The sequence below is a fragment of the Rhipicephalus microplus genome, unplaced genomic scaffold (assembly GCF_043290135.1).
Source record: "Rhipicephalus microplus isolate Deutch F79 unplaced genomic scaffold, USDA_Rmic scaffold_23, whole genome shotgun sequence".
Lineage (NCBI taxonomy): Eukaryota > Metazoa > Arthropoda > Arachnida > Ixodida > Ixodidae > Rhipicephalus > Rhipicephalus microplus.
Genome location: NW_027464596.1, coordinates 5,482,990 through 5,508,039, shown reverse-complemented (window position 1 = coordinate 5,508,039; position 25,050 = coordinate 5,482,990). Strand labels below are relative to the sequence as shown.

At 46.6% G+C, this 25,050-nt stretch overlaps 1 protein-coding gene across 2 annotated transcripts in view; it reads left to right on the top strand.

Moving 5' to 3' along the window:
- LOC142786363 (uncharacterized) overlaps window positions 1-25,050 on the top strand; it is a 230,395-nt gene that overhangs the window by 102,629 nt on the left and 102,716 nt on the right. The window contains exons 2-3 of one of the 2 annotated variants that reach the window (XM_075884021.1): window positions 5,766-6,077; window positions 13,221-13,690. In XM_075884021.1, coding sequence (XP_075740136.1) covers window positions 5,766-6,077; window positions 13,221-13,690 — 782 coding nt within the window. Of the gene's footprint in view, window positions 1-5,765; window positions 6,078-13,220; window positions 20,722-25,050 lie in introns of those variants that run through there. The other variant, XM_075884020.1, reaches the window with a different exon arrangement.

Genomic DNA, 25,050 nt, shown 5'->3' with positions numbered 1-25,050 from the left:
CACAGACTTCCTAGCAGTCGCCTTCATTGCACTTTGAAAACGTAAACGCGGATAGCGATGACATGAAAAAAAAAAAGAGAGCGAATGAGCTGAAAAAGGGCGAAACTAGGGCACGAGCTTTTTTTTTTTTTTGCATGCTCGTGTGTGTTTTTAGAATAGCAGTTCACTTCGCCAGAAAGCGAATTGTTCCTGTTCCTTCTGCTGTTTCGAAAAAAGTAGTAATATAACACGTCATCTTATAGTTAAAATGGCTAGAACAAGCTCTTTGGCTCTTATTTTAACGTCATCCGTGTATTGTAATATTCTGTGCGAAATTTGTGATTGCGTTAGTCACTCTCACAATTTATTGCCTATAGCACTTTTCAGGACTTCTTCCCACCTTCATCAAGTGGTGTAATAGACCTCGAGATTTGGTGTCGCTCGCACCAGCACGACGCATATTTTATTGTACGCGCTGCAAAGGAAATCAGCTAACATTGATGGAATGTACTGCATAGTACGTGTCGACTCTTGTTCTGGTAGTAGTGGAGCTGTGAATTATGTTGTAATCGCCAGGTCTCGTGGCGTAGGTTTCGGGCCCTTTAGTGACACATGCCAACTGGCAACGTCGAAATCATGGCAAAACTTATGCACATTTCAGTTTTCATAAATTGAGGCTGTGATTCCACGTCACGTCTGGCGTTTACACGGAGGTCGCCGTAGTCCATCGCTTGGGATGGGTGCCATAAATTCCACGTTGCGCTGTTTGCAATGTACAAATGGGCTCCAAAGCAAGCCACTTTTTATTTGCTTGTCTCGGTTAGAACCTGTGACCACAACAAGCGACCGGTGTCAACTCTGTCTTACTTCCACAGTATATGCAGCTATAGCAAACGTTTTTGCTGACTAATGCGATGAGAATTCGCGTAACCGCGACCTATAAAATGAAGGCTCGCTTGCCTAGAGCATTGAATAATTGTGTTACGGCTACCTCAATAAAAACACATGATTGAGGATTGTCGCTGTGAAAATTAGTTTATCCCCAACTCTTTTTTTGTTTCACCTATAGGTTCATTGCATTGGTTGTACGACTTATTTTTCATGCGTCCCTTCTTTTAGTGTATTAACATATTTTTTTACATTACCATAACGTTCGATTTTTCGGAGTTTCATTCAATATTAAAAAATCTAGTCCACCTTCTCCCATTCGGTCGGTTCGTAATGCAATTAGAATTTTGCGTCCGGAAAAACTTAACACAATCAGTGCGACTGTGTTGTTTTATTTCCTAAAGTTTCAGCGCATTGCCGAATTCCTACGTTCGTTTCTTCGAATGTTATATTGCTACTGCCTCGGAAAAGTATTACTGTCTCAACACGCAGCGTGCAATTTTTTTTGCTAGATACGCACTTCGTTTGCGAAATCTTCTCTTCACACGAGTGTGATTTGGGTTCTGTCTACTATAATTTTGGAATGACTCGTTAGACGCCGTTCTTCGTATAATTGCGCCTGCTTAGGCAGACCTGTCTACCACTTGTAGCGATTCATACAGACAGGGCGAGACTTTCGCTTAGGCTGAACTTCCTGGGTTCTTATTTATTTCCCTTCATTATTTCCCTAGTACTCGCACTTTCTTTCGATTTCACTGCGCTTGAGCGTCAATTCTGTCTCACATCCGTGCATTAGCAACAAATGGGCGTAGGAGTGTCCTCTACACGTGCCTGCAAATTGCATGCGTCGATTAAAAACCTGATAGAGGACACCCTAGGAGAAACGCATAAATATATATACAACACAGTTGGGTATTAAACTTTACGTTCTTCTCTTCACACGCGAGTATCTCGCACTTACTCAATGGCTCGTATAAAAAAATGTGTTTTTTTATATTGCCGTATAGTAATGTTTTTCAGCCGGCTTCGAATTCCCCGGTAATTCATAATCTTATCATTACCCCCACGCAATGTTACAAAACTATTCCCACCAACTCAGAAGGGTGAATTTCTGGACACATGCTTACATTTATCATTTGCTCATCGTTTAAGTGCAGCGTAAGTTCCCTAATGTTTCGGTAATTGCTGAAGCAGGCAGTGGGATCAAATCCTGCCTGCGGCGGCTGCATTTCCGATGAAGGCGGAAATATTGTAGGCCCGTGTGCTCAAATTTGAGCGCACGTTAAAGAAACCCAGGTGGTCGAAATTTCCGGAGCGCTCCACTACGGCCTCTCTTATAATGTTATGGTGGTTTTTGGATGTAAAACTCCACATATAAATAAATAAAAGCGGTCGTTGCTGAAGATCCTTCCAGTGTTTGTAAGTCTGGCCACCACTGGATGTTTTATTGGCGTCAAAGAGACTTTGTTGACAATATATTCTTGTATAATGCTATGTTTCTTTTACCTTTTTGCTGTCTTTCAAGAAATTATTTGAGTAATCGAGCTTCGTAAAAGCCCGTTATTATTTTGCGCACTATTAGAACAACCTTCGAGGAGCAGAATTAGGAAGCTCGCTCTTTCTTTGTGACCTACGCCTTCGCGAATTTCCTTATAAACGTGCAATAACAACTTGTCTTCCTCTCTCTGTCATTTTAAATGCCGACAAGGTTTTGAACTTGCCATATGCAAATAGAAGTAGAAAGGGGCTAAACGCAATGACCGAAGAAAAATTAGGTGGTGGTACGGCATGCGAAATCACAACATGTGGTAGAGCGTAATTACTATTTGCCAACTGGACAAATACACATCCGGTGCGATTTTAGTTTCTGTTATCTGGTGCTAATAAGCATTCATTGTGCGCATCTACACATACTTCTGTATCTCTATGCCGCACTTACTGAGGTAATAGAACGTTTGCTTTTAATTGGCACGGGAAAGTGTGTTATAGTTCGCCATAGTTAGACACATGGTGATGGACAGTTATAGCACCGTTTAACATGGATACAAGCACGAGCTTTATCAGAGAAATAGGCGTGATAACCAGAGAGGCGTCGCATATTGGACGCAGAGCTTGGGCTAAGGTTTCCATCTAGCTGAATGTGAAAGTATTTTTCAACACCATGATCGGGCTATATATGAGGGAAACGCGAAGTGTGTCAAGTCGCCCTTGTAGGCAGGCCGCCGTTTTGTTGGAGGTGAGTGTGAGCGACTAACGTGATATTACAGCTAGGTGAGGCAGGTGCGCGTGGCAGATATATATGGTTGGCTTGAATGGATGGATGCTATGAGCTAGGCTGATGCTGGAGCCACCTCACGCTGTTTAAGGCGTTGACAAAATCGCACTTCTATTGAGAACGCATCGAATCGGGCGCACATGTAGCGACACCTGTGGCGGGTGCTAATCACGGACGCAGCAGTAGTGGTGATTTACTTCACTTTACGGCTTCAAAAGATCGACACCATCCCGCTGACCAAGAGCACTGTGAGAGTAAAAGTAGAGATATAGCAGGCGTATTTGTGAAACCGTTAAAATATAAGACCAGGGAGCAGTGCATTAAAAAAATATATATGCTAGGGCGCGGTGAATAGTGTGCTCGACCTATGTTGTCGAGCACAGCACTTCGGCCTCCTACCCAGAGACTTCTGTGGGTAGCCAACCAGGTACCTTTCTGATTAGTTTTGCCACCAACTAAAATGCTATTTACTTCCTTCCTTCCTTCTTTCCTTCCTGCCTTCCTTCCTCCCTCCCTTCCTTCCTGATTAGGAAAAAAACTCAAATAAAGAACACAAAAAAGATGTGGTTACGTAGTAGGATTTGAACCCGGGTCCACTTAGTGTGAGCTTTAAATTCTGCGACTGAACCACGCCGGCGCTTTTCTTCATTTAATGCATGAAATCATCACCAGTAATTCTCAACCACGCACAACATACTCCATCAGAAGTCAGCCAAACACACACAAACGTCCAGAGGGGCAAGCCATTCCGGAACGGGGTCAGAAGTCTCAACAGTACTGCGCACTTGAGCAGCTGCTTCTCGGATGAAGGATCTTGTCGACCGTGGTGGCTCAGTGCGTCTAACAATCATGCGACTTTCCCGTAGTAAGTGCAGTCCCAACAACATACACAGATCTTATAGAGTATTATCAGTCGGGCTCTTTTTGAAAGGGAGGAACCTAATACCATCAGCTGTGATTGGAAGTTCTTTTCTGATTGTTTTTTTAGAATGTCTCAAAAAATAAAATGCGTCGGGACAATAAATAAAACAATGCTATATCCTCTCGCGTTGGTTGCAGAGTCTACGATTCACTGTCCAAAGCACATATATTGATTTTTCATTCAGCCCCACGTTTTCACTGGAAGAATGGAAGTGTGCAGTTTAAAGAAAAATGTTTCCACTGAAGGTGATATCCACATTCTACGTACACGAAATAATACATCGGGAGCAGACAAACGCGAATATGGCATTCGATAAACGGGTTAAGGGAAAAGGTTGTCCATAAGTGCGGCGGTTAGCTTTGTTCTGTCAATATGGGACTCGTTCGAAAACTTGATGTTGGAGAAGGAATCGCGTTAGTATGAGTAATAAAGCGTTTCAGAACAGCAAAAGAACAACCAGGCGTCACACAATGCCAATCGCGTAACCAGTGAGTCGTCCAATATTTCAACACATTACAAAAGCTTGTTCCTCATCAGCAATTGACTGTGGCACATACCCACTTCAGGTGTAATTCTTCATTGCCGTCAGCCACTGAATGCAACACAACATTGCCACGAAATATGTTGCAAGTGTTTAGCGGGTACCACGCTTCTCCGAAGAATGATGAAGGATAGCATAGTGAATGCCGGCGTACTATAATGAAATTATGAATATTTATGGCGTAGTGGGTACCCAGCAAGTGTGATCCTAGCATTTACCCAAAGAGTGTTTGCAAAAGGCTCTTAAAGGCTGCTCTTCATCCTTTTGCTGTAATCGTGTCGCGTGTTCCACTCAGGCCTGACAATCTTTTCCTTAACTGGAGATATACTCTCGTATTCACAAACGCCCCTCGACTCGAATTTGGTCCTTCACTTGACTAAGTTGAGCATGGCACCACTGCTCAACCTAAATTGACACTGCGCTTCTCAAGAATCGCTGTAGATTATTGCCGATATGCAGTGACTTGGTCTGCCAAGAGACGGCACTCGCATCGACTTTTTCAGGTCAAGGGGTAGCGTTGCATGAAGGGATGTTCTAGAATACGGCAGTTAGATATCGACGTGACGTCATTTTCCGTTGTCAGTCGAGTGCCACTTTAGACGCTTCTTGGTTTCGAGCTAACCACTGCAGATAAGATCCCAGAGTTGGTCAGATACATCAGCCACGCTCAAGAAATTTCACCTTAATACCGGCTTTTAAAGTCACTAGCAAGCTGGCATTTATTACTGCAGGAGAAACCTTGATGCGCTGTTTCTTAGAGCTATTCGCAATCACCCAAATCCCAAAGTAAATTTATGATACCATAATAATAATTGTCGGCATTTAGCGCCCCAAAGGCACGATAGTGTTTCGGGCAGCGCTGTAGAGAAAAGTTCCGAAACGTTCCACACCTGGTTTCTTAACAGCCTCAAGAACTTTTGCCTCCATCGAAAATGTGGCCGCTGTGGGTGTATTTTATCTCGCGATACGCTGGTCAGACAGTAAATCTCTCTGCTCAGCGTCTTATTGGGCGTCAGATGATTCGCCACAGCATTCACATCAATAAATCGGCTCTGTAATGCTTGTACAATAATTTATATCTCATATAGTGTGCTAAGGTGATCTCACGAGTTCATGGACACGCCATGCTATAATGGTTGAAATCGTTGAATGCTGCGCAGGTGACACTCCGGGCCCAGGCGACGGTGACGCACCAGCGCAATCCGTGGTACCTGGCCCGGTTCCGGGGCCGCAGCGCGTTGCTCTCGACGGCGCAGCTAGTCGCCTCGCTGGCGCTGTTGACAGCGCCGCATTTCGCGCTCCTCCTGTGGGAGGCCTCGACAGGACGCCGCACTCCACCACTGCTGGGATCGGCCACTACGGCTCTGCTGTGCTGGAGCCCGTGTGCTCATGCTTACGTTTATGGAGTGCGCAGCCGAGCACTGAGGCAGACCTTCAAGGACCTGCTGCGACGGCATGTCTACAGGCAGCAGGTACGAGGCATCCCTAAACTCACATGCTTTGAAAGGGAGACGCAGGAGAAAGATATAAAATTTTGCAAAACGTCATAAAGGAAACCACTGAGCTTGTGCGTTCTGTCGGGCGATGCTGAATAATGAAAGGAAAACATAATATTACTTTTTGGTTTTAACTTCCCAAAACAACCATGTGTGAAGACAGACGGCGTCCAGGAAAGCTGTGGAAATTTTTACCACCTGCGGTTATTTAACGTGCACATAAATCTAAGCACACGGTCTTGAAGCATTCTCGCCTGCATCGAAAATGCGACCACTGCGGTCTGAATCTGATTCCGCGACCTGTCTGCCAGTTGCCGAGTGCCTTAGCCACTGAACCATCGTTTCGGGTGGGAAATCACAGGGTAGCCACAAAGATGTCCATGGTGATACCTATACAGTAATAGATGTTGGATGAAATATCACTTATAAGAACAGTTATTTGAGTGCATGCCTGGTCCTGCACATATTTACTACGGCTCACCCTATAGTTTTGTGATGAGATCGGGCTATAGGTGGCAGCCCCATCCCCGTGGAAGTGTGGATACGTGGTGGCTGGTTCGTATACAAACACACGCAGCGGCGCTTCGCTGCTTGTGTTTTGAGTCGATTGTCGGCTAATGAAAGGAGTTTATTGCAGTTTACTGGCAATATTTACGCCCACCCCTGCCGAATTGACGCATGAAGCCCTTGCAACGTTACTAATACTTGCGAGTCAATCTCGCCCTAGCTGGCTGACTGCGCGCTTTCGCACTAAATCAAGCTTGTGCTGTGTTGGCGCGAGTTTTTCTTATGTTTCGCCTACTATTCACTCCTCTTCCACGACTGCACTACTTATTAACATCTTGCTCCTCTGAATTCTGTAAAAGAAAGAGAAGAAAATATCGTAGAAGGCCTTAATATTGTTACGTGGAAAATAACAGTTGTCAGTCCGCAGCCACAACGCAGCTTACCAACAACGTCCACTTCTTCACTCTCAGTCTGAGGCACCTTACTTGGGTATGCCCCACTATGCCCTCTTTCAGTCAGACGAAATCACGTAACACGACCCCCGGCGGCAAAAGCGCCGACCCGGCGAGTTTACGGGGCCACAGCAGGAGCAGTGTGGTAACGCTTGAGCCTTGATACGTGGACGATATCCCTTGACAGCAGAGCGGAAGAGGTGGATGGATTATCAGGGACAATTTCATATGTAGTGTCGGTCACTCGTCTAAGCACGCGGTATGGGCTCGTGAAACGAGAAAGAAGTTTTTCTGAAAGGCCTGCTGTCGCGTAGGGGACCAAAGAAGAACGAGGGAACCTGTTGGAAAGTGTTCGTCGCGATGCCGCTCGTCGTAACGATGCTTCTGCGAGTCTTGGGATGCCATTAATCTGCTGCGGGCAAGCTGACGAGCGTGGTCAGCTCGGGTAATAGCGTCGCGTGCATATTCAGAAGTAGACTGTGCAGCGGCTGGCAGGAAGGTATCCAACGGCAATGTTGGTTCGCGTCCAAACAGAAGGTAAAATGGCGAGTACCCGGCAGTGTCATGCCGGGAGGAATTGTATGCGAACGTCACGTAGGGTAGTGCAAGGTCCCAATCCCGATGGTCGGCCGAGACGTATTTCGATAGCATGTCTGTCAGGGTGCGGTTTAAACGTTCTGTAAGCCCGTTTGTCTGGGGGTGGTACGATGTCGTGAGCTTATGTTGGGTAGAGCAGGAACGCAGGATATCGTCAACCACTTTCGAAAGGAACGTACGGCCACGGTCTGTTAGCAGTTGACGAGAGGCTCCATGCACTAAAATGAGATCGCGTAGTCGAAAGTCAGCGACGTCTGTAGCGCAGCTTGTTGGCATGGTTCGCGTAACTGCATAACGGGTCGCGTAATCCGTGGCCACCGTGACCCACTTGCTTCCGGAGGCGGATGTTGGGAAAGGACCGAGAAGGTCCAAACCAACACGGAAGAATGGCTCCTATGGGATGTCGATGGGCTGAAGATATCCGTAAGGTAGTCCCGACGGCTTTTTGCGACACTGGCGAATTTCACAAGCGTTGACATAGTGACGTACAGAGCGTGAAAGGCCAGGCCAGTAGAAGCGGCGGCGCACACGGTCATATGTTCAGAGACACCAAGGTGACCCGCGGTTGGCGCGTCATGGAGCTCGCGTAGGACTGTGGAACGCAGGTGCTTTGGTATGACCAGAAGTAGGTCGTGACCATTGGGCGATAAATTACGCCGATATAAGGTGTGGTCCTTTAAGGTAAACATGCGAACAGAAGCGTCTTGCGGTGAAGATTCGAGCTGTTGTATTAGGCGGCTGATATCCGTATCGTGACGCTGCTCGTCCCCGAGATGAAGCAGCTGGGAGGTGGAAAGGACGCAGCCCACAGAATCAGTGCTCGTAGGATCGCAGTCGGCCACAGTGTAGCGTGACAGACAATCCACATCTTTGTGCAGTTTTCCTGATTTGTACACTATGGTGTAAGAATACTCCTGGAGGCGGAGTGCCCAGCGGGCGAGACGACCTGTGGGATCTTTGAGGGAGGCGAGCCAGCAGAGAGCGTGGTGGTCGGTAAGAACTATAAATGGTCGGCCGTATAAGTAAGGGCTAAATTTCGCGACTGCCCACACCAGCGCTAGGCATTCGCGCTCTGTGAGGGAACAATAACGCTCCGAGGTGGACAGCAGCCTGCTGGCATAAGCTATTACGCGATGATGCCCACGTTGTCGCTGAGCCAACACAGCGCCTATTCCGTAACCGCTGGCATCGGTACGCACTTCCGTCGGTGCCGTAGGGTCGAAGTGAGCCAGCACAGGAGAAGAAGTGAGCAAAGTGGTCAGGTCGGAAAATGCTGCTGCTTGCGAGGGACCCCAGATAAACGTCTCATCTGGTTTGAGTAAATCTGTTAGGAGACGAGCGATTTCCGCGAAGTTCTTGATGAACCGCCGAAAATAGGAGCAGAGCCCCACAAAGCTGCGGACATCTTTGGCGGTTTTCGGCTCAGGAAAGTCCTTCACAGCTCGAAGTTTTTCTGGGTCAGGCTGTACGCCGTAAGCGTCAACAATATGTCCAAGTATTGTAATGCGACGGCGACCAAACCGGCACTTGGATAAATTCAGCTGAAGGCCGGCAGACGGAATACATCAAGAATTTTCGACAGTCTCTCAAGGTGCGCTTCAAAAGTGGGAGCAAACGCAATCACGTCATCCAGATAACAAAGACACGTACACCACTTGAATCCATGAAGCAGGGAGTCCATCATTCGTTCAAAGGTAGCGGGGGCATTGCATAAGCCGAAAGGCATGACTTTGAATTGGTAGAGGCCATCGGGTGTTACAAAAGCCGTCTTCTCTCGGTCCATGGGGTCCACGGCAATCTGCCAATAGCCAGAACGAAGATCGATGGAAGAAAAGTAGGTGGCACCATGGAGGCAATCAAGGGCGTCATCAATGCGGGGCAGTGGGTATGCGTCTTTCTTGGTGATGTTGTTAAGGTGGCGATAGTCCACCTTCCGCCACGATCCGTCCTTCTTTTTAACTAATACCCCCGGGGATGCCCAGGGATTGGAGGATGGTTCAATAATGTCCTTCGCTAGCATCTTGTTCACCTCCTTCTGAATTATGCTCCACTCAAAAGCAGACACTCTGTAGGGACGGCGGTGAACAGGGTTGGCATCACCTGTGTGTATGCGATGCTGGACAAAGGACGTCTGCCCAAGAGGTCGGTCACCAAAATCGAAAATATCCTGGTAGGCCTCGAGAAGATGTTGTAGGGCTTCAACTTGCGGAGGCGGAAGATCAGTGGCGATCATGTCTACAATTTGACGGCTGCCCTAATGTGTTGCGAGTGATGTGCGCTGCGGTGAAACAAGTGTGTCTAAGGCAAGCACTTCAATTTGTGAATCGAGCAATGGACACAGGTGGGCCACAGAAATGCCTTGTGGAAGCACATGATTCATGTAGCCGAAATTGACAAGAGGTAGACAAGTTTTGTTATCCGTGATGCTGAGCACCGTATAGGGCACTGCAACATTGTGTGCAAAGAGTACGTCGGTGAGAGGCGTAGCGTAATAGTCACCATCGGGCACAGCTGGTGAGCACAGAAAATCGACGTACGTCACAGTTTTGGAGGGCAGGCGAACAAAATCGCTGCATTGTAATCGGCATGTAGGTTGGTACGGGGCGGCACTGATTTGTGGCAGTTCAAGGCGGAGCACACCAGCGGAGCACACCAGCGGAGCAATCAATCAGGGCAGAATTGGCGGCAAGAAAATCGAGGCCTAGTATGAGGTCGTGGGGAGATGTTGCAAGCACGGTAAAAAGGACGACCACTTGATTACCGGCTACGGTAAGTGCTCTTCTGACAACGGAGCTACGCAGTGGACGCCTCCTTAAGTCTGCTACCATGGCTCCGGGTGAGGATACGGCTTCGCCACCTACCTCAGCAACGACAGCAACCCGGTACGTCGCCCTAACGCAACCCCGTGATCCCGGTACCTTTACTGGAGAGGTCAACGCGAATGTGGACAAGTGGCTTAGCATGTACGAGCGCATCAGCAAGCAATATGGCAGGGACCCAACCGTTATGCTTGCGAATGTCATTTTCTATCTTGACAAGACCCCTGGCATCTGGTTTCAGACCCACGAGCACGAAATCACATGCTGGGAAATGTTTAAACAACAGCTCCGCGACCTTTTTGGCAACCCGTTTGGTCAACAGCTTGATGCCCGAAAGCAATTGGCTGTACGTACACAGACGTCCACTGAGCCCTACTTGACTTACATTCAAGACGTCTTAGCGTTGTGTCAAAGGGCCGATCTCAACATGACTGAGGCCGACAAGATTTCGCAGGTTTTAAAAGGGATCGCCGACGATGCGTTCAGCCTGCTTGTATTCACCAACGTAACGACCATCGACTCCGTGATCAAAGAGTGCCGCCGTCTCGAGCAGGCGAAGAGTCGACGCATTTTGCAGCAGTTCCAGCGCCTACCCAACACCGCGGCAACATCGTCTTGCGAAGCCACTCCTTGTCATCCGTCTACAACGAAGACATGACGCGCATCGTCCGACGTGAACTCGAGGCCACTTACCCGGCTGCCAACAAACCGACGTTGCCCGACGCCTCAACGCCAGCTGTCGCCTTGATCCAGGCTGTTGTCCGCCAGGAATTCGCTAACCTTGGTATCCTGTCCACTGCATCCACACTGGATAATACTGGTCCCTCGATAGCTTCTGTGGACATGAGACGTCGCCGTCCGTACTCTATTCGAACCAGGAACCCGTCTGAATGGCGAACAGCTGATGATAAGCCAATCTGCTTCCGCTGTGGTCGCGCAGGACACATCGCTCGTTACTGCCGCAGCCAATGGCCATCTATGTCTTCTGGCTCGTACCCCGCTTACAGTAACTCATTCCGTCCACCAAACCACCGTTATCCGACCCGCACTGAGTCTAAAGCAATTACTGCCCCTGAGGACTACGGCCACCCTGCCCCGTCGTCGCCACCGCCTCAAAGCCGCCCTTCTGCCACGCGTCGCCGCTCTCCCTCGCCATCGTTCAACCGCCGCATGTCCCCGGAAAACTAGGCTGCGCAGCTTCTGGAGGTGAAGCTGCCCTGTCGACCTTACCCAGCACCTCCACCAAAATGTTACGTGGAAAATAACAGTTGTCAGTCCGCAGTCACAACGCAGCTCACCAGCAACGTCTACTTCTTCACTCTCAGTCTGAGGCACCTTACTTGGGTATGCCCCACTATGCCCTCTTTCAGTCAGACGAAATCACGTAACAATATCGCTGTGACGAGTTCAGTACCACTGTTTGCACCGTATACGCACGCGCATATTCTGTCTCATTCCGTTCCCCATTAAATGTGGAACAAATGTGGAACAGTCGATAATTCTCACCAGGAAAGCTTCGTGGCTGACAGCACTTTGTGTTACATTGACGTTTAGCACGTACGCACATGTTCGTGCGCCAGCACAACTATCAAAAGTTCGTGAGAGTCCGCCGAAAGCTTTCATCGAAGGATCACGTGCACATGACACAGATAAAACGAAGGTCTGCTTAATTCATGGAAAGGACATGTTTCCTTTTTCCTTTTTTCTAACAAAAAAATGACCGCTGCGTTCCGTCGTTCAATAAAAATGCCGCAGAAACGCTCATGACGACGTAAAAAAATCTCATTTTCCGTGAAATTATGCGACAGTAATGTGAAGCATGTCGTGTGAGTCCATTTTTAATGTCAGTGTTTTTATTTAATTTATATCTAAGCACATAGGTGTTCCTGTGTAAATTTTTCTTCACGTTAAAAAATGGCACTCGCCAACTCTTTTTGAAGAAGAGTTTAAGTAGCGAAGTGTCACTCTTCACTTGATGGAATCGCCTCTCTTTAGTAGTAACATGGCCAGATTAACATCACTAAAGCTCATCGCATAGTTGATGGACTATATGCAGTGCCGTAGTTATACACTTAATAGTAAGCTGCAAGTGCGTGGCCTGGAGCCTCGTCTTTATTTACAACAAAGTACCCAAACGCTGCATTCACTCACCATTTAACAGTCCTCATGCTTGGAACGATGCCAAGTGCATTTTACGACGTGCTTGAAGCAGAAAGCGACACCCACACTGAAATAATTGTGCTGAATGAAGGATATACAACGACAATGCACGTCCATTTGGAAAGTTGCAATCGCTGATCTCATTGCAGCGCATTACCATCCGAGCAAGATAAAATATTTTCATACTTCGTTTCAGTCATAAGCACAAGCGGTTAAGCTCACGCTAGCATATTCGAACAAACCGCCGTTTGCGAATGTGCACAATAAACTACTCTTCCGTGCAAACACGACGTGGCTGGCAGACGACACAGGGAGCAATCTGCACTTCGCCCCTTCGGCCTGTTGCCGCCAGGGGGTGACTCTGTGCGATCTCGCGGCCAGATCTGGAAAGGAAATGTTTTGAGAGATTTCTCGCGTTGGGAGCCTCGCTCACGCGCTGACAGTATGCGATGTCAACATGAGAAGGGGAACTTAGAATAACCTCTATTTTGGGGTAATTTTTGAAATTGTGTCCCCCACATGAATATACACGTTGATATCTTCTATCATGGTATGATCAGCTGCATTGCACCGCCTTGATGCAGGTGTGCCGCGAGGCTGCCCGGCGTGCGTCAGCTGCCAACGGCGGCACGCCCGGTCGACCGAAGCTCATCCGTCGCTTCTCGGCGCCCGATGGCCTGGGATCAACCTCGGTGGTGATGTCCAATGCGCGTCGGGCGCTCCCGCGGAGGGCCTCCGAGAAGTGCATGCTCCTGCGCACGGGCAGCAGCAGCCTGACAGTAGCGGGCAGCGGTGGTGGCGCAGGCGCCGCCATGCTCTGCTCGGCGATGCCTTCGTCGGCACCGTCGTCCCGACGCTCCCTGCTGATGCTCGAACCCGCGACCAAGCCGAGCAGCCGAGCATCCGTGTTTCCTCTGATACTGGAGCACGGCCTGAGCGAAGAGGACGAACGCGGACCGCCCGGTGGGTGCCTGCGGACCGACGACGAAGACGACGACATGTCGCGGTCCAGGTCGCCGCCGTCCAGGACGACGCCCGACTCTACAGACACGAGGTCAGTGTGGGCGATGGCGAGGACCGTGCGCCTCATGCATGGAGTGAGACGTGTCGGAAGGAACTGGAGCGCCCGTTTGCCCATTTTTGCATTCAACACTTTGAAAACTGTACACGAGGTCAGCGTGGTTTGATCCTGACATGATCAGCTCCTAAGCCGACAAGTGTTTTGTAAACTTTTCAATTGTAAATACCACATATATTGTGCATTTAAATACACAATTATAACGCATAAAAGAAGATAATTGAGGTTGGACTAGCATACCCAGCAAGCATACCTTTCTTACTGTGGCCATGATGTTCTCTGGTATGTATAAAAATCACGAGTGAATAATTCTAGTGAATGATTGTTACCGTCATAACTAATTTATTTCTTGTGTCTGTAATTTCTGTCCTCAGTTGTTAACACCTGGTAATTTTTCATTCTTATTAATCATTCAATTGTAGGGTCAGCACATGAAATTCACTCTGCATTCTATGCGATAACTGCATGTTGCTAGATCGTCGCAGTCAGCAGAAGTCGGCAGTCCATGTACTGAATATCATACGGGTAAACACTACAATAGTGGCATATATACTTCAGCTATCTGTGCTCGCAGCATGCCCGCTGTCTTCCCATTCCTACTTTCCTTGCATGGCTTACTACTGGCATTGGTCTCCTCCGAATCGTCCATGCCAAGATACCTTTCTGCCAGTGGGTTGCGTGTACCACCCATCAGAGGGGACATCGTACTGCTGGCGCTTCGCCATCTCTTTACATCTGCGCAAGTCGTCCAAACAATGTTGCCATTCATATATATTTTTACGCGTTTTATAGCGTCCAATTAACTTTACGGCAAAGCTTTGATATCTGTAAACTGAAACTTTTCACAGAAAATTGTTCCATTAATTAACATAACAGGTTGACGTGCAGCTCCATTTCGACAATCTCGTCCCATTAAAATATGAATAGAGGAAAAAAAACACCGCCCATGCAATCCATACAGCCGGTTAACTAGCCATGCTAGAACTTGCAGCCCCAGACGGTAGCAAACGTCGCAGCCGAAGCCAAAGCGTCACTCGAGAAACTTTCGCCAAAGCGGGCGTGAGCTCCGCCGAACGCGTTCCCGCCATGTAGGGTGGTTTTGGGACATTAAATCCCACATATCAATCAATCAACGTATTGAACGCAGCGCACAATGGACAGCGGATCGATTCGGATTACATATTACGCCGAGTGCTTGCGTCGGTACACGCGGAAACGATATGCTGTGCAAGAATGCACTAGCAACAAACACGTGCCCGGCAAACCATGTCTTCTATCAGAAACAGTGGCAAAACTCGTCAGAATATTGTGCTCGCTGGACTTTGATGCGTCAGTATTACCGCGGTACGCTTTCCGTCTTGAACGCGTAGTGCCTGCTATTCTTCCTAGTATCGGTGTGCAGATAGTGAAGTTATCTATTGCGCTATTCACAAGCCTGCATTCCCATATGCAACAGTCATTTATCGTAGCGACATTCAGAACATAGCACATGTAGTGTCGGCAGACGTTTTTTACCCACTGCCAATGTTTGCAGTGTAACATAAATGTCACAATTTTGGCGTGGCTAGGTGCCATTTCTTACGTTTAGAAATAAAGAACATAAGCGCTGTTAGTGCTCAAGAACCTCTGCATGTGCGAAGAGAATAAGCAACGCTTCAGATATGGCAGGTATGCTGTTAGTTGCTTTCATGCATCTGCGGAAGATGCCACGAATGACATATAAAAGTTCAAAAAATAAGTTTCCTTTTAAATCGAGGCAAACTGAAAGGTTGTACACATAAACATTACCATCGAGTCATGAGGCGTTGTTAGTTTAGGTGACGTTGACTTGAAGCGCACTCGCTGAGGGCTCGAAGGCTATCGCTTTAACGAGAGTCCTTAGCGTTCATGGGCCTATGAAAAGTATTTTATGATGAAATTTTGCGCTAGTACCATCTAAAAGACGTCACTTGAGCTTCCGTGTGATACCCAAACTGTATACGCCTAGGCTGCTTGCAAGTGTGCTCGAAAAACATGTACTCGACGTATAATATGATCTCACTGTAGTTATGAAACTAAACTACAGCAAATGAGGAATAGAATCTCGTACGACACGTACTTTTCAATGCACTCCACCCGTACATCAGAGCAAATGAATATGCCGATGATATAGAGCCCGTTCTCGCCGTGAGGCTGTGGTGTCTCCCTTGAAGGAATTATATTTCCAATCCACTTCCGTGACCATGTTTTATAACACCCTTAAGTTGCTACGGGCCTGTGAACCTGCTTTGTGTAGCAGTCTTTTTTTTATGGGTGTTCCAACCTTGTTCAGCCTGGGCTGCAGTGTTACGAGAGCTATTATTCACGCTTCTTTTGAAAAATTACGACAATTTTTCTACTGCGCTTCTGAAATATGCGCTATTCGGAAAATTTTGGAATCTTTACTATATATCGCGAACATTTACACCATTGCACAAAAAACAAAACTTGATCACAAGCGGGGATACAAGGACAAGCGCGTTGGCTTGTCCATGTAATCAGGCCCTTTTTTTTTTTCGCCCAGACTTTTAATTTCAAGCATGTTGAACCCCACTACGCCAAGAACTCGTTTTACTGGAGTATAATTACTCGATTATTTCTCTAGGGAACAGTCATTACATTCAGGTCACGAAGGATGTAGTTTTAGTTGTGCAATTCATTGGCTCTTCTGCCACAACACGCGAAAACTACAATGAATTGCCAGCAACAAGCGTTGAGCCAGCCAGGATTTATTTGCATTTTCTCATTCTTGTACGTCAACCTACAGCCATTACATTCAGGTCATGATGAACGTAGTTTTAGCTGTGGAATCATACGAACCATCTTTCTGTGATACGAATAAGATTAGCTGTCCAGTCATTTTTCGCCGATATTTTTAAGACTGAAATTTAAAACTGCCAGGTTTTTATTCTTAAGATTTCATTATTGGATGTATGCACCGGTGGGCAGTAGACTACCACGAAGTGTGCTGCCACGTGACTGTCACTAACTGCGAGTGTCAGTGAGAGAATAAACTTTTATTACAGTCAATAACGGCTTACGTCCCAGTGTCAGCCGTCGGTGTCGCAAGGCGACGCATCTTCCACGAGGCGCGCTGTGATGCAAGGCTATGAAGTGATAAAAAACCTCTGATTCTTTCACTTGTTGCGCAAAATTGGTCACAATGATCGAAGCTATCGCTTTCTGGCTCCATCAAAGTTCTTTTGGGACCCCCATTTTCCGTTTCTTTCTAGAATTCATGCGATTGCGTACTCACATTGTGACTCCGGGAAGCGTGTGACAGGTGACCTGTTTCCACAGCAGGTCAACTATTTTAGCCCAAACCTGATTTTCTTTTTTTTTCCGGCAGCTGCTGCTTTCTGTGTTCATTGGCTGATCACCGAGTTTTCTACTTTTCTGATAAAGGCTGCGCTGTGAAGATAACAGTACTCACCCAGTAGTCAATGGAGCGAATTTGTGTGCGTGTGCTCTCTCTTCTCTCTCTGCATCTTTCAAACTCCCCCCGTTCCTTTCGCCAGTGTTGAGCGGGCGCACCGTTAACATCCCTGCTATTCCTTTCCCTACTGCTCTTTCCTTCCTTTTCACGACCGGTTCTCTAAAGGCACTCTGACTTCTTACATGGTATTCGTTCACGTTGAAAATCGTATAGCACCGGAGAAGCCCCGCACGTGACCCAGAAGCATAAGGAATAATACGAACCATGATTCTTTGATACGAATAACATGAGCTGTTTAGCCATTTTTCGTCTATATTTTTAATACTAAAACTTAAAACAGCCCAGTTTTAATTTTAAAATTTTATTATTACATGTATGCAACAGCGGGCAATATTGGGTTAAAAACTATAGACTAAGTGTGACTAGAAAGTTTCTTTTAATCGCACGATTTTTACCCAGCCAGACAAATCATTGTCAGATAGGTTTATCCTTAAACATTTGCTTGAAAACAGCAATACAGGGCAAGATGCCAGAACTCCTTGCGCGGTATCTTTATTAACGCTGTTCTGTCGTGCACATTATGAAAACCTCCGTAATTGGCGTCACAAAAGAGACGTGGAAGACACGCCAACTTTATCACCAAGACGTAACGTTTCACCAATATTGTCCCACTTTATGCACCCCCTCCCTGCACGCGCTTCTTTGTGAAGGTTTTACCTGTACTAACCTTACTGCACCTAAATAAGCAACAGCACACACCAGGTAGTCTTTAGAACTGAAACAGCGCACTCGAAACGCTTACTTTGGCAGACTAGATGTTGAAAGAAAGAGCAGAATATGCCGCGTAGGCTGTGTTTGTTTTGAGTGCGCTCACTTTATCGTATTGCGGATCGCAGTCACGCCTGAGAGAGTTCTGTTACGCAGCGTTTCACAAGACACCAGAGATTGAGATCTAGAGGCCATCGGGAACTCACATTCCTCTAATCCTCCTCTGAGATCTGAGATAAAAGGCATGAATAGATCTCCGTGTTACGGTATCATCTAACAGATAAACATTCAAAATATTCAATCAGAAACACGAAAACTAGCTCGTGCACCTCCGTAGTTTGTTCGTAAGATCCTTATCTTTGGAGGAACTTTCCATCGAGCATGAATGGTTTTATGACTGAACGAAACGCCTGATGGGAATACGGGCATGTTGAATAAACACTGTGTGTCTTCGTCTTTTTTATTTGTTACAGTATAAAAGTGTGTACTCTGTTGCAGCGGTCTATTTATATCTGTTTTTATTGAACTGCACTTTTTTGTTAGCATTGTCTATTTTGTACGAAGCATGTCATCGGCGTTAATTTCGTTTCATACTGTGTTGTTATTGTTCTGTTGGCACTTTTTGAATTTGTATTCCTTTCACTGGCTTACATAAACTATTGTTTAGATTTTATTGTCATTTTCTTCTATAGAAACACAAATGGCTTCCGTTTCTACCATTTTAAATACTTGTTTGTTTGCACTTATGGTCGTATATTTTATAAAAATCAAATTGCGCCCAACCACACTGCGCTATGCAAATCAAAAGGGTGAAGACACAACTCGGGCCCAATCCAGTTAGAAATATGGGCAGGTGTTATTGGTTCGATTTTTTTCAAATATCTGCACTCTTGGAAAAATCAAGACAACATTCGAGGCACGATAATTACTAAAGATTCATGTCATCGTTGTGAAGTGTGACATTTCTCTATATCGTAGGTTAGAGACCCTGCAGTGTACAGTCACGCGCGATATGAATTTTATCGCGTGAGCTTGGACCTGCCTAACGTCCCAGAAGCCTAGCCACACGTTTCTGAACATCGAAAATGAAGGTTGCACATTTTTCTCTTTGTCGTTTGCTATTACATGCTACAACGATCGCCTCTACTACGAACTCTGTACCCATTTCGCATTATTTTGAATCTGATATTGATTGTGATAAAGTACATTATTTGTGGCTCTTATCTCCGCCAGCGAATACAAAATTTGCTTAGAAATGTGTTAAGTCCAGTGTTTGGCACTCCTTCGATTAAACAGCTGCCTCAGGTGGAAGCGATCAGAGCTAACGGAACAGCATAAAAGTGAGTGAAGCTTGCGTGATGCCACCCTGCCCTCGAAAGAGTATTCTGGGATGTAGCGCAGTTGTTCTAGTCGATGGTCGTGTAACAGTCTTCAAATCGCACTCGACTGTACTATGCTTAAAATCAGTAGGTCAAAAACTTTATAAAAATGACCTGAAGAGCTTAATACAGCAGGGTGTCCTCGAGGGACATCCTGGCAGCCGCTACTGTAGGCGACGACCGAGTCTGCGTGGGAACCTTTTCCACGGGTGCCATTTGCGCATGCGCACCGCAAACGCTTGACTGGCGCCACCCCGAAACATTTTTGGTGGCTCGAGGCCTCCGGAACCTGTCGGTGCACTATCTCGGATCAATGGGCGCAAAGGAACGCACAAACTACCACGCTGTAGCGTTGACCTGAAAGCCACAAAATTTGCTTTTGGCTCTCGCCGCTAAGGGCTCTGTACCTCTTGCGAAAAAGGTCAATTCTTGGGCCCTCTTGATTGCCTTTAGTTGGTGTTGGCGCTTGGGGCTCCTGAGTACCTCTTACCGATCGGACTCACTGGTGAGAAGGTTCTGATGTAACGCGGTACATTGCCAGAGCTTATGTGCGTGTCAACAATACTCTTCTGTGCAGTCTGGGTTTGGAGATTAATGATCGAGTTCTAACGGTTGAGTCACGTCTGTGATTGGTATCGTGTCGTTTGTAGCACGAGAAAGGCTACCTCTTGCACGCGTTCAAGCTTTGCTTGTGGTAAAGGGTAGTGACGTCTGCACTTTCGGTAGTCAGAGGTGCTTTCGCGATAGGTGAGTAAAGGATCATTAAACTGTACGTCCGCACCCAGCTCTTCCGTAGCTGATTGATTGTCGTGGTGGGTCAGTTCTCGCGCTCGATCATGAGCCATTTCGTTGAGGTTCACCTACAGCAACTACATGGTTAAATTATTTTTTGTGTGATTGGGCAAGCGGGTTGCTATTTTTTTTCTCAATTTTCTGCGCAAGTGTATCTGCGCAGCTGTGCATCTCGTCTCAGGAAAGTGAGTATCTCCTCTTCGGAGAAGTCTAGTTGATCGTGAGACTCTCTGCAGTCGCGAACTTCATTCGCCTTAGGTTGCGCCTTAACCGTTTTGATGTAGCGTGAAGCAACCAGCCCAAGATTTTTTTTTAAATAAGTTGTACTCATGCCTACTTGTATTCGTGTTTATTGTCAATATGATGGCATAGATCTAATATTTTTATGAAGAACGTATGTTTGCATTTTTCCTAATCTTGAGGAGGAATATGACGTAAGCATTTAATCAAATTCACTGTTTTTGTTATTCAGCTTCATCATGGCATCACATCTCTTGTTTGCGAATGGATGTTGGCATTGCCAACCTGAGTACAAAAGGTGTCCTTTGTGTTGTTCCGGGATTATTGCACATAGATGCTGCAATAAAGATGTTCAGCGATGCTTTGTTTCTTAACGAGGTGTTCATTCACTGAGAATGACTAAACAACTACTCACTGTGCATTGATGTTATTAATGTAGTGTGCATTGAAAGGGCTTGTTGGTTGGTTATTTTACTCGCTTTAGCCCTTGCATGTTACTGCGTAACAAGGTGCGGGTTCGAACTAGTTGGTAATCCTTGATCAACTACTTCTTGCGACAAATTTCTGAGAGGGCGCCTGTGTCTCATTCGTCTGTTCTCAAAGACAATTTGCGCAAGAAGTAGTTTAATTTTACTGCGACCGCAGAACCGAGTACATGAGAGACGAACGGACGAATGGTGGCAAAAAAGACCTTCGTACGTCTTTCCTTTATCCTGTCACGTTATTGTACGAAGTGTTCCATATAGCGCTAAATCGAGCATAGTGATATCAGCAAGACACCACACTTAACGCAGAAGCCCCAACTGCTCATAACCCTGTCCCTACTGGTTTCCTATTTCCTAGAGAAACAGAACAAGAACATGTGAAGACGCGGTATCCATTGAGCGCAGCCGGTAAGAACTCGAGCAATCGTACTCGAGTAAAGGTGCAAGTAGGGGCTGCGCCATTACTAAGAGGATTACTGCAGGCCGGTGGTGGGAAGACCCAACAGCGAGAGATTGAGCAAATGTCCACGAAGCGACAGAGCGAAATGATCATTGAGGCTCCAACGTATAGTTTTTCTTTTGCTTCGTAACGTTGTCATTACCTGTATAGGCAGAAAACACACACCGCAGCACCGGTGCGTTATTATCTGGAAATGGAGCCGGTGGACGATCATTCCAGAGAATGGAAAAAGAATTCCGAAGTATACTACGTCAGCGATAAACACAAATCATTCCGTTGCTGCTTTTTTGCGGGTGTAGGACTATTCTGGGCTGCCGTCCGCCGGTCCTACGTACTGATTGGCGACAGCGGTGAGAAGGATTCTATTGCGCCTATCGGGCAGTGCATCGTCTGGCTGACAGCGCATGATGATATCGGAATTAGGGAAAGAAGCACCATCGTTGTGAGAGCGCTCGTGGCTGGAGTGCGAGTTCTGACAGATGGACAGCGGGAGCGGGAGGAGGCGGCATTAGAGTAGCAAAACAGGTTACGGCATCGATCTAGGGATTGCGAATGTGGCTCCAAAACATCCCCTAGCTGTTTGCTCTTTCTTCTTCTTTTGTTATTGCGATAGCATAAATATGGACACACTCGGCTGGATTTTGCCGCCGGCGTGGGAGTCGGCGTCTATGTCATGCACCTTATATGTATACGTATCTATATAGATGAAAATGCAAGAAAAAAATCCTGAAAAAAAACAACACTCTGGCGCGTGGAATCGGCCGTGGGACTTCTGCGTCGTGAAAGATAGGCGTTAACCACTGAGCCACCGCGGAGCACATCCTTCACTGCTCAAATGGCAAGCTACCTATATCTGCCACTTACCGCTGCTCACGAGTATCTCGGGGGGGGGGGGGGGGTTGTGTTTTCAGCATTACCAGCAGGATGGCGCAAAGAGCATGCGTCGCCACATCGCGCAGCGGCGCCTGCTCTAACCTCCTACGCGTATTTTGTCCGGCGAGGAGAAGAAAGCCGTACGCCTTGGCTGGCCTCGAGCTTTACTTGGAACAATTCTGCTGTAGTTACCGGGCGCACAAAGGCCACTGCGATCATTGCAGTCTACGTTCGAGAAAAGCATGCGCTTTTCAGACTCAGCGAAGTAACAAATCAGACGCTTATTCGTGTGAATCGGTACCTGTTAGTACGTTTTGTGCGTCATTTGTGTCTGATGAACGCGGGGCACGTTTCGATCGGCTTTCAATTCTGCGCGTGACCTTTCAATTTGTTGCTATCACGTTCATTGATTTGCTTTTTCGGCAAAACTCTGACTTTTTAACTTCGATTTCGCATTGGTTTCCTCGCAGTAATCTCGTTTCTTCCCGGTTTCCTCTAGCTTTCTTGCGAAGAGAAAGCTGCGAATGAGCGACGTTAGTGCAACAAGATGCAAATTCGCACTCTAGTTTAGACAAGTTCAAAGGGTTTATAATGCGCAGAAAATGCACGGACATACACACACACACAAAAAAAAAACCTTCCGTAGCCTTGTTCACGTCCTTGTTTTGCACTCTAATATCAGTTGTCTGCCTTCGAGTTGAAAAACTTTTAAGAGTATGCGTGGTGCTCAGCCCGGCACTTACGCTGTAGTTGAGATTGAGTGTTATAAAGAAAGGTTACAGTGCCATTGATGATATGCGCTTAATGTCACTGTAAATTTATTTTGTCACTTTACTGCGCCAGTTAAAATTGCTTGAGAGGGCATGAAAACACAACGTAGCAGCTGTGGCCGACCCTCAAGGCATGAAAAAAGAGAGCTACTCTCTATTTCAAACCCCGTTTCCATACCTTTATCTAGTATTGAAGTGGCTGGATGCTTTAGTAAGCTCGCGCAGAACGTGACATTCTAGAAGGGGCTGTCATCGCAGCTCGCACATCATTGACTGTGTTCTCTAGACCCACCTCTGCGACTGCGGCCACCCTCTAGTCTTTCCAGAAAGGAAGGTACAGTGTTGTGCCGTTTGCGTCTGGGTGTAGCCTTCACCAATGCCTACTCATTTAAGATTGGTATGGCCGACAGCGTGGAGTGGAACGACTGCGCCGTCGAAGAGACTATTGAACACCTTTTATGTTACTGCCCGGCATTCACAAACGCAAGGCTTTAACTCTGAAGTGTTCTAAATCAACAGGACGTAAGTGATTTCATTGTCGAGAAGGTATTTGGGCCACTGCGCTGCCCATTCCAGTTCCGAAAGGCAACGAAAGCGCTGTTGTGCTTCCTCAAAGACACCGGTCTGTTTCGTGGTTAGTGATATGAGGCGTGGAACTATTACGCGTTGGTCATGTCGGTCGCTTTTTTCTCCTCCTCTATAACTTTTCTTCCCCTTCCCTAGTGCAGGGTATCTACGGGGGCTCAGCCCTAGTTAACCTTTCCGCCTTTCGCCTTATTCTTTCTCTCTCTCCATCTCACCACTTTATCTCTACCGATAGTTTTCGGGGTTTAGCGAAACGTAAATCTGGTGGGCCTCCGTATTCGTCCTAGCATCCATCTCTTTCTCTAGCACCTGTCTCTGAAAACACACTCTGGAAACTTCTAAATGAATAACACAAATGGAACACTTCAAATTCAAAAGAACAAATAATATCCGTGGTAGAGCACCGACTCCTCCAAAACAGAAAAAAATACCAGCAAGCAATAGTGCACCCCCCCCCCCCATTACGTCCTGCATTTCCTATTATCTAGAGTATTTAAGGCTGCTTTAGCACACCATAAAACACGCCATGAAAGAGGCGATGGTAAGTTTTATTGGAGTACCAATTCGCCCTCTAAACAAATTCCCCCTCCCTTTTTTTTTGTGCAACCTCCTCCCTACTTTTTGTCGGTGCCGTGCTACCGTAACTTCCTGGAAATATGGCATGATCCTGAGCTTAGGGTAGGCAGCTCTTATTGGTGTGGCAGCTTGGCAAAAAACTTACAGAGGGGACGAGAAAAACAATGTGGATAGGTAAAAAGATAGCGATGATGTGTGAGAAAATGAAAAGAAATGAAATAGTGGCATGAATTCTGCGTCTGTGGTGCACCACTGAGCTTAATATCAACCTGACGATCAGAACCCAATAGTAATTATATATTCAGGCTTTCTTATTCGCAAACATGGCTCGTTTTGTGTCAGAAATGACGACACTGGACACACATTACACCGACGAATATGTTCTGGCGAAAAGCTGTACACCGCCAATATAGTTATTTAAACCACAGTTACCTATATCCACTTCATTACGTATTCCTTCATGAATAGCATTTATTCTTTTGTGACTGCGAATAGCACTAGATCTCATCGGGTGTCGTGTTTTTTTCCTGTTATAACACAACTGGGCTCTCGCCTGCCGGTCCTACGTAGTAATCGGGGACAGTAATATTTGGAACTGATTGGAATATGAACTAATTGGACTACTGGGGATAAAAGTGCAAAGACAGTGGTGGTTTTGATATTTCTTGGTTGTCCTTTTTCCTTTCTGGCTGTTACTTTCTTAGGCTTGAATATGGACCAACTGGCACTCATGAAGTTGTTACCAATAAATTTATTCTTTTCCGCTGCTTAAAAGCATTCAAAGTGCGTGACCTAATTTAAAACGAGATAACCCGACCACACAACATTCTTCACGAGCAAAGGTTCGAAAAATTTCAATCGAATGTTGTCTACGAGATACCGTTGACCTGTAGAAAGATATCTACACAGTACCAGACAAGCAGGAAAACGTTCTGTTGGTCGAGAGGTACAGCA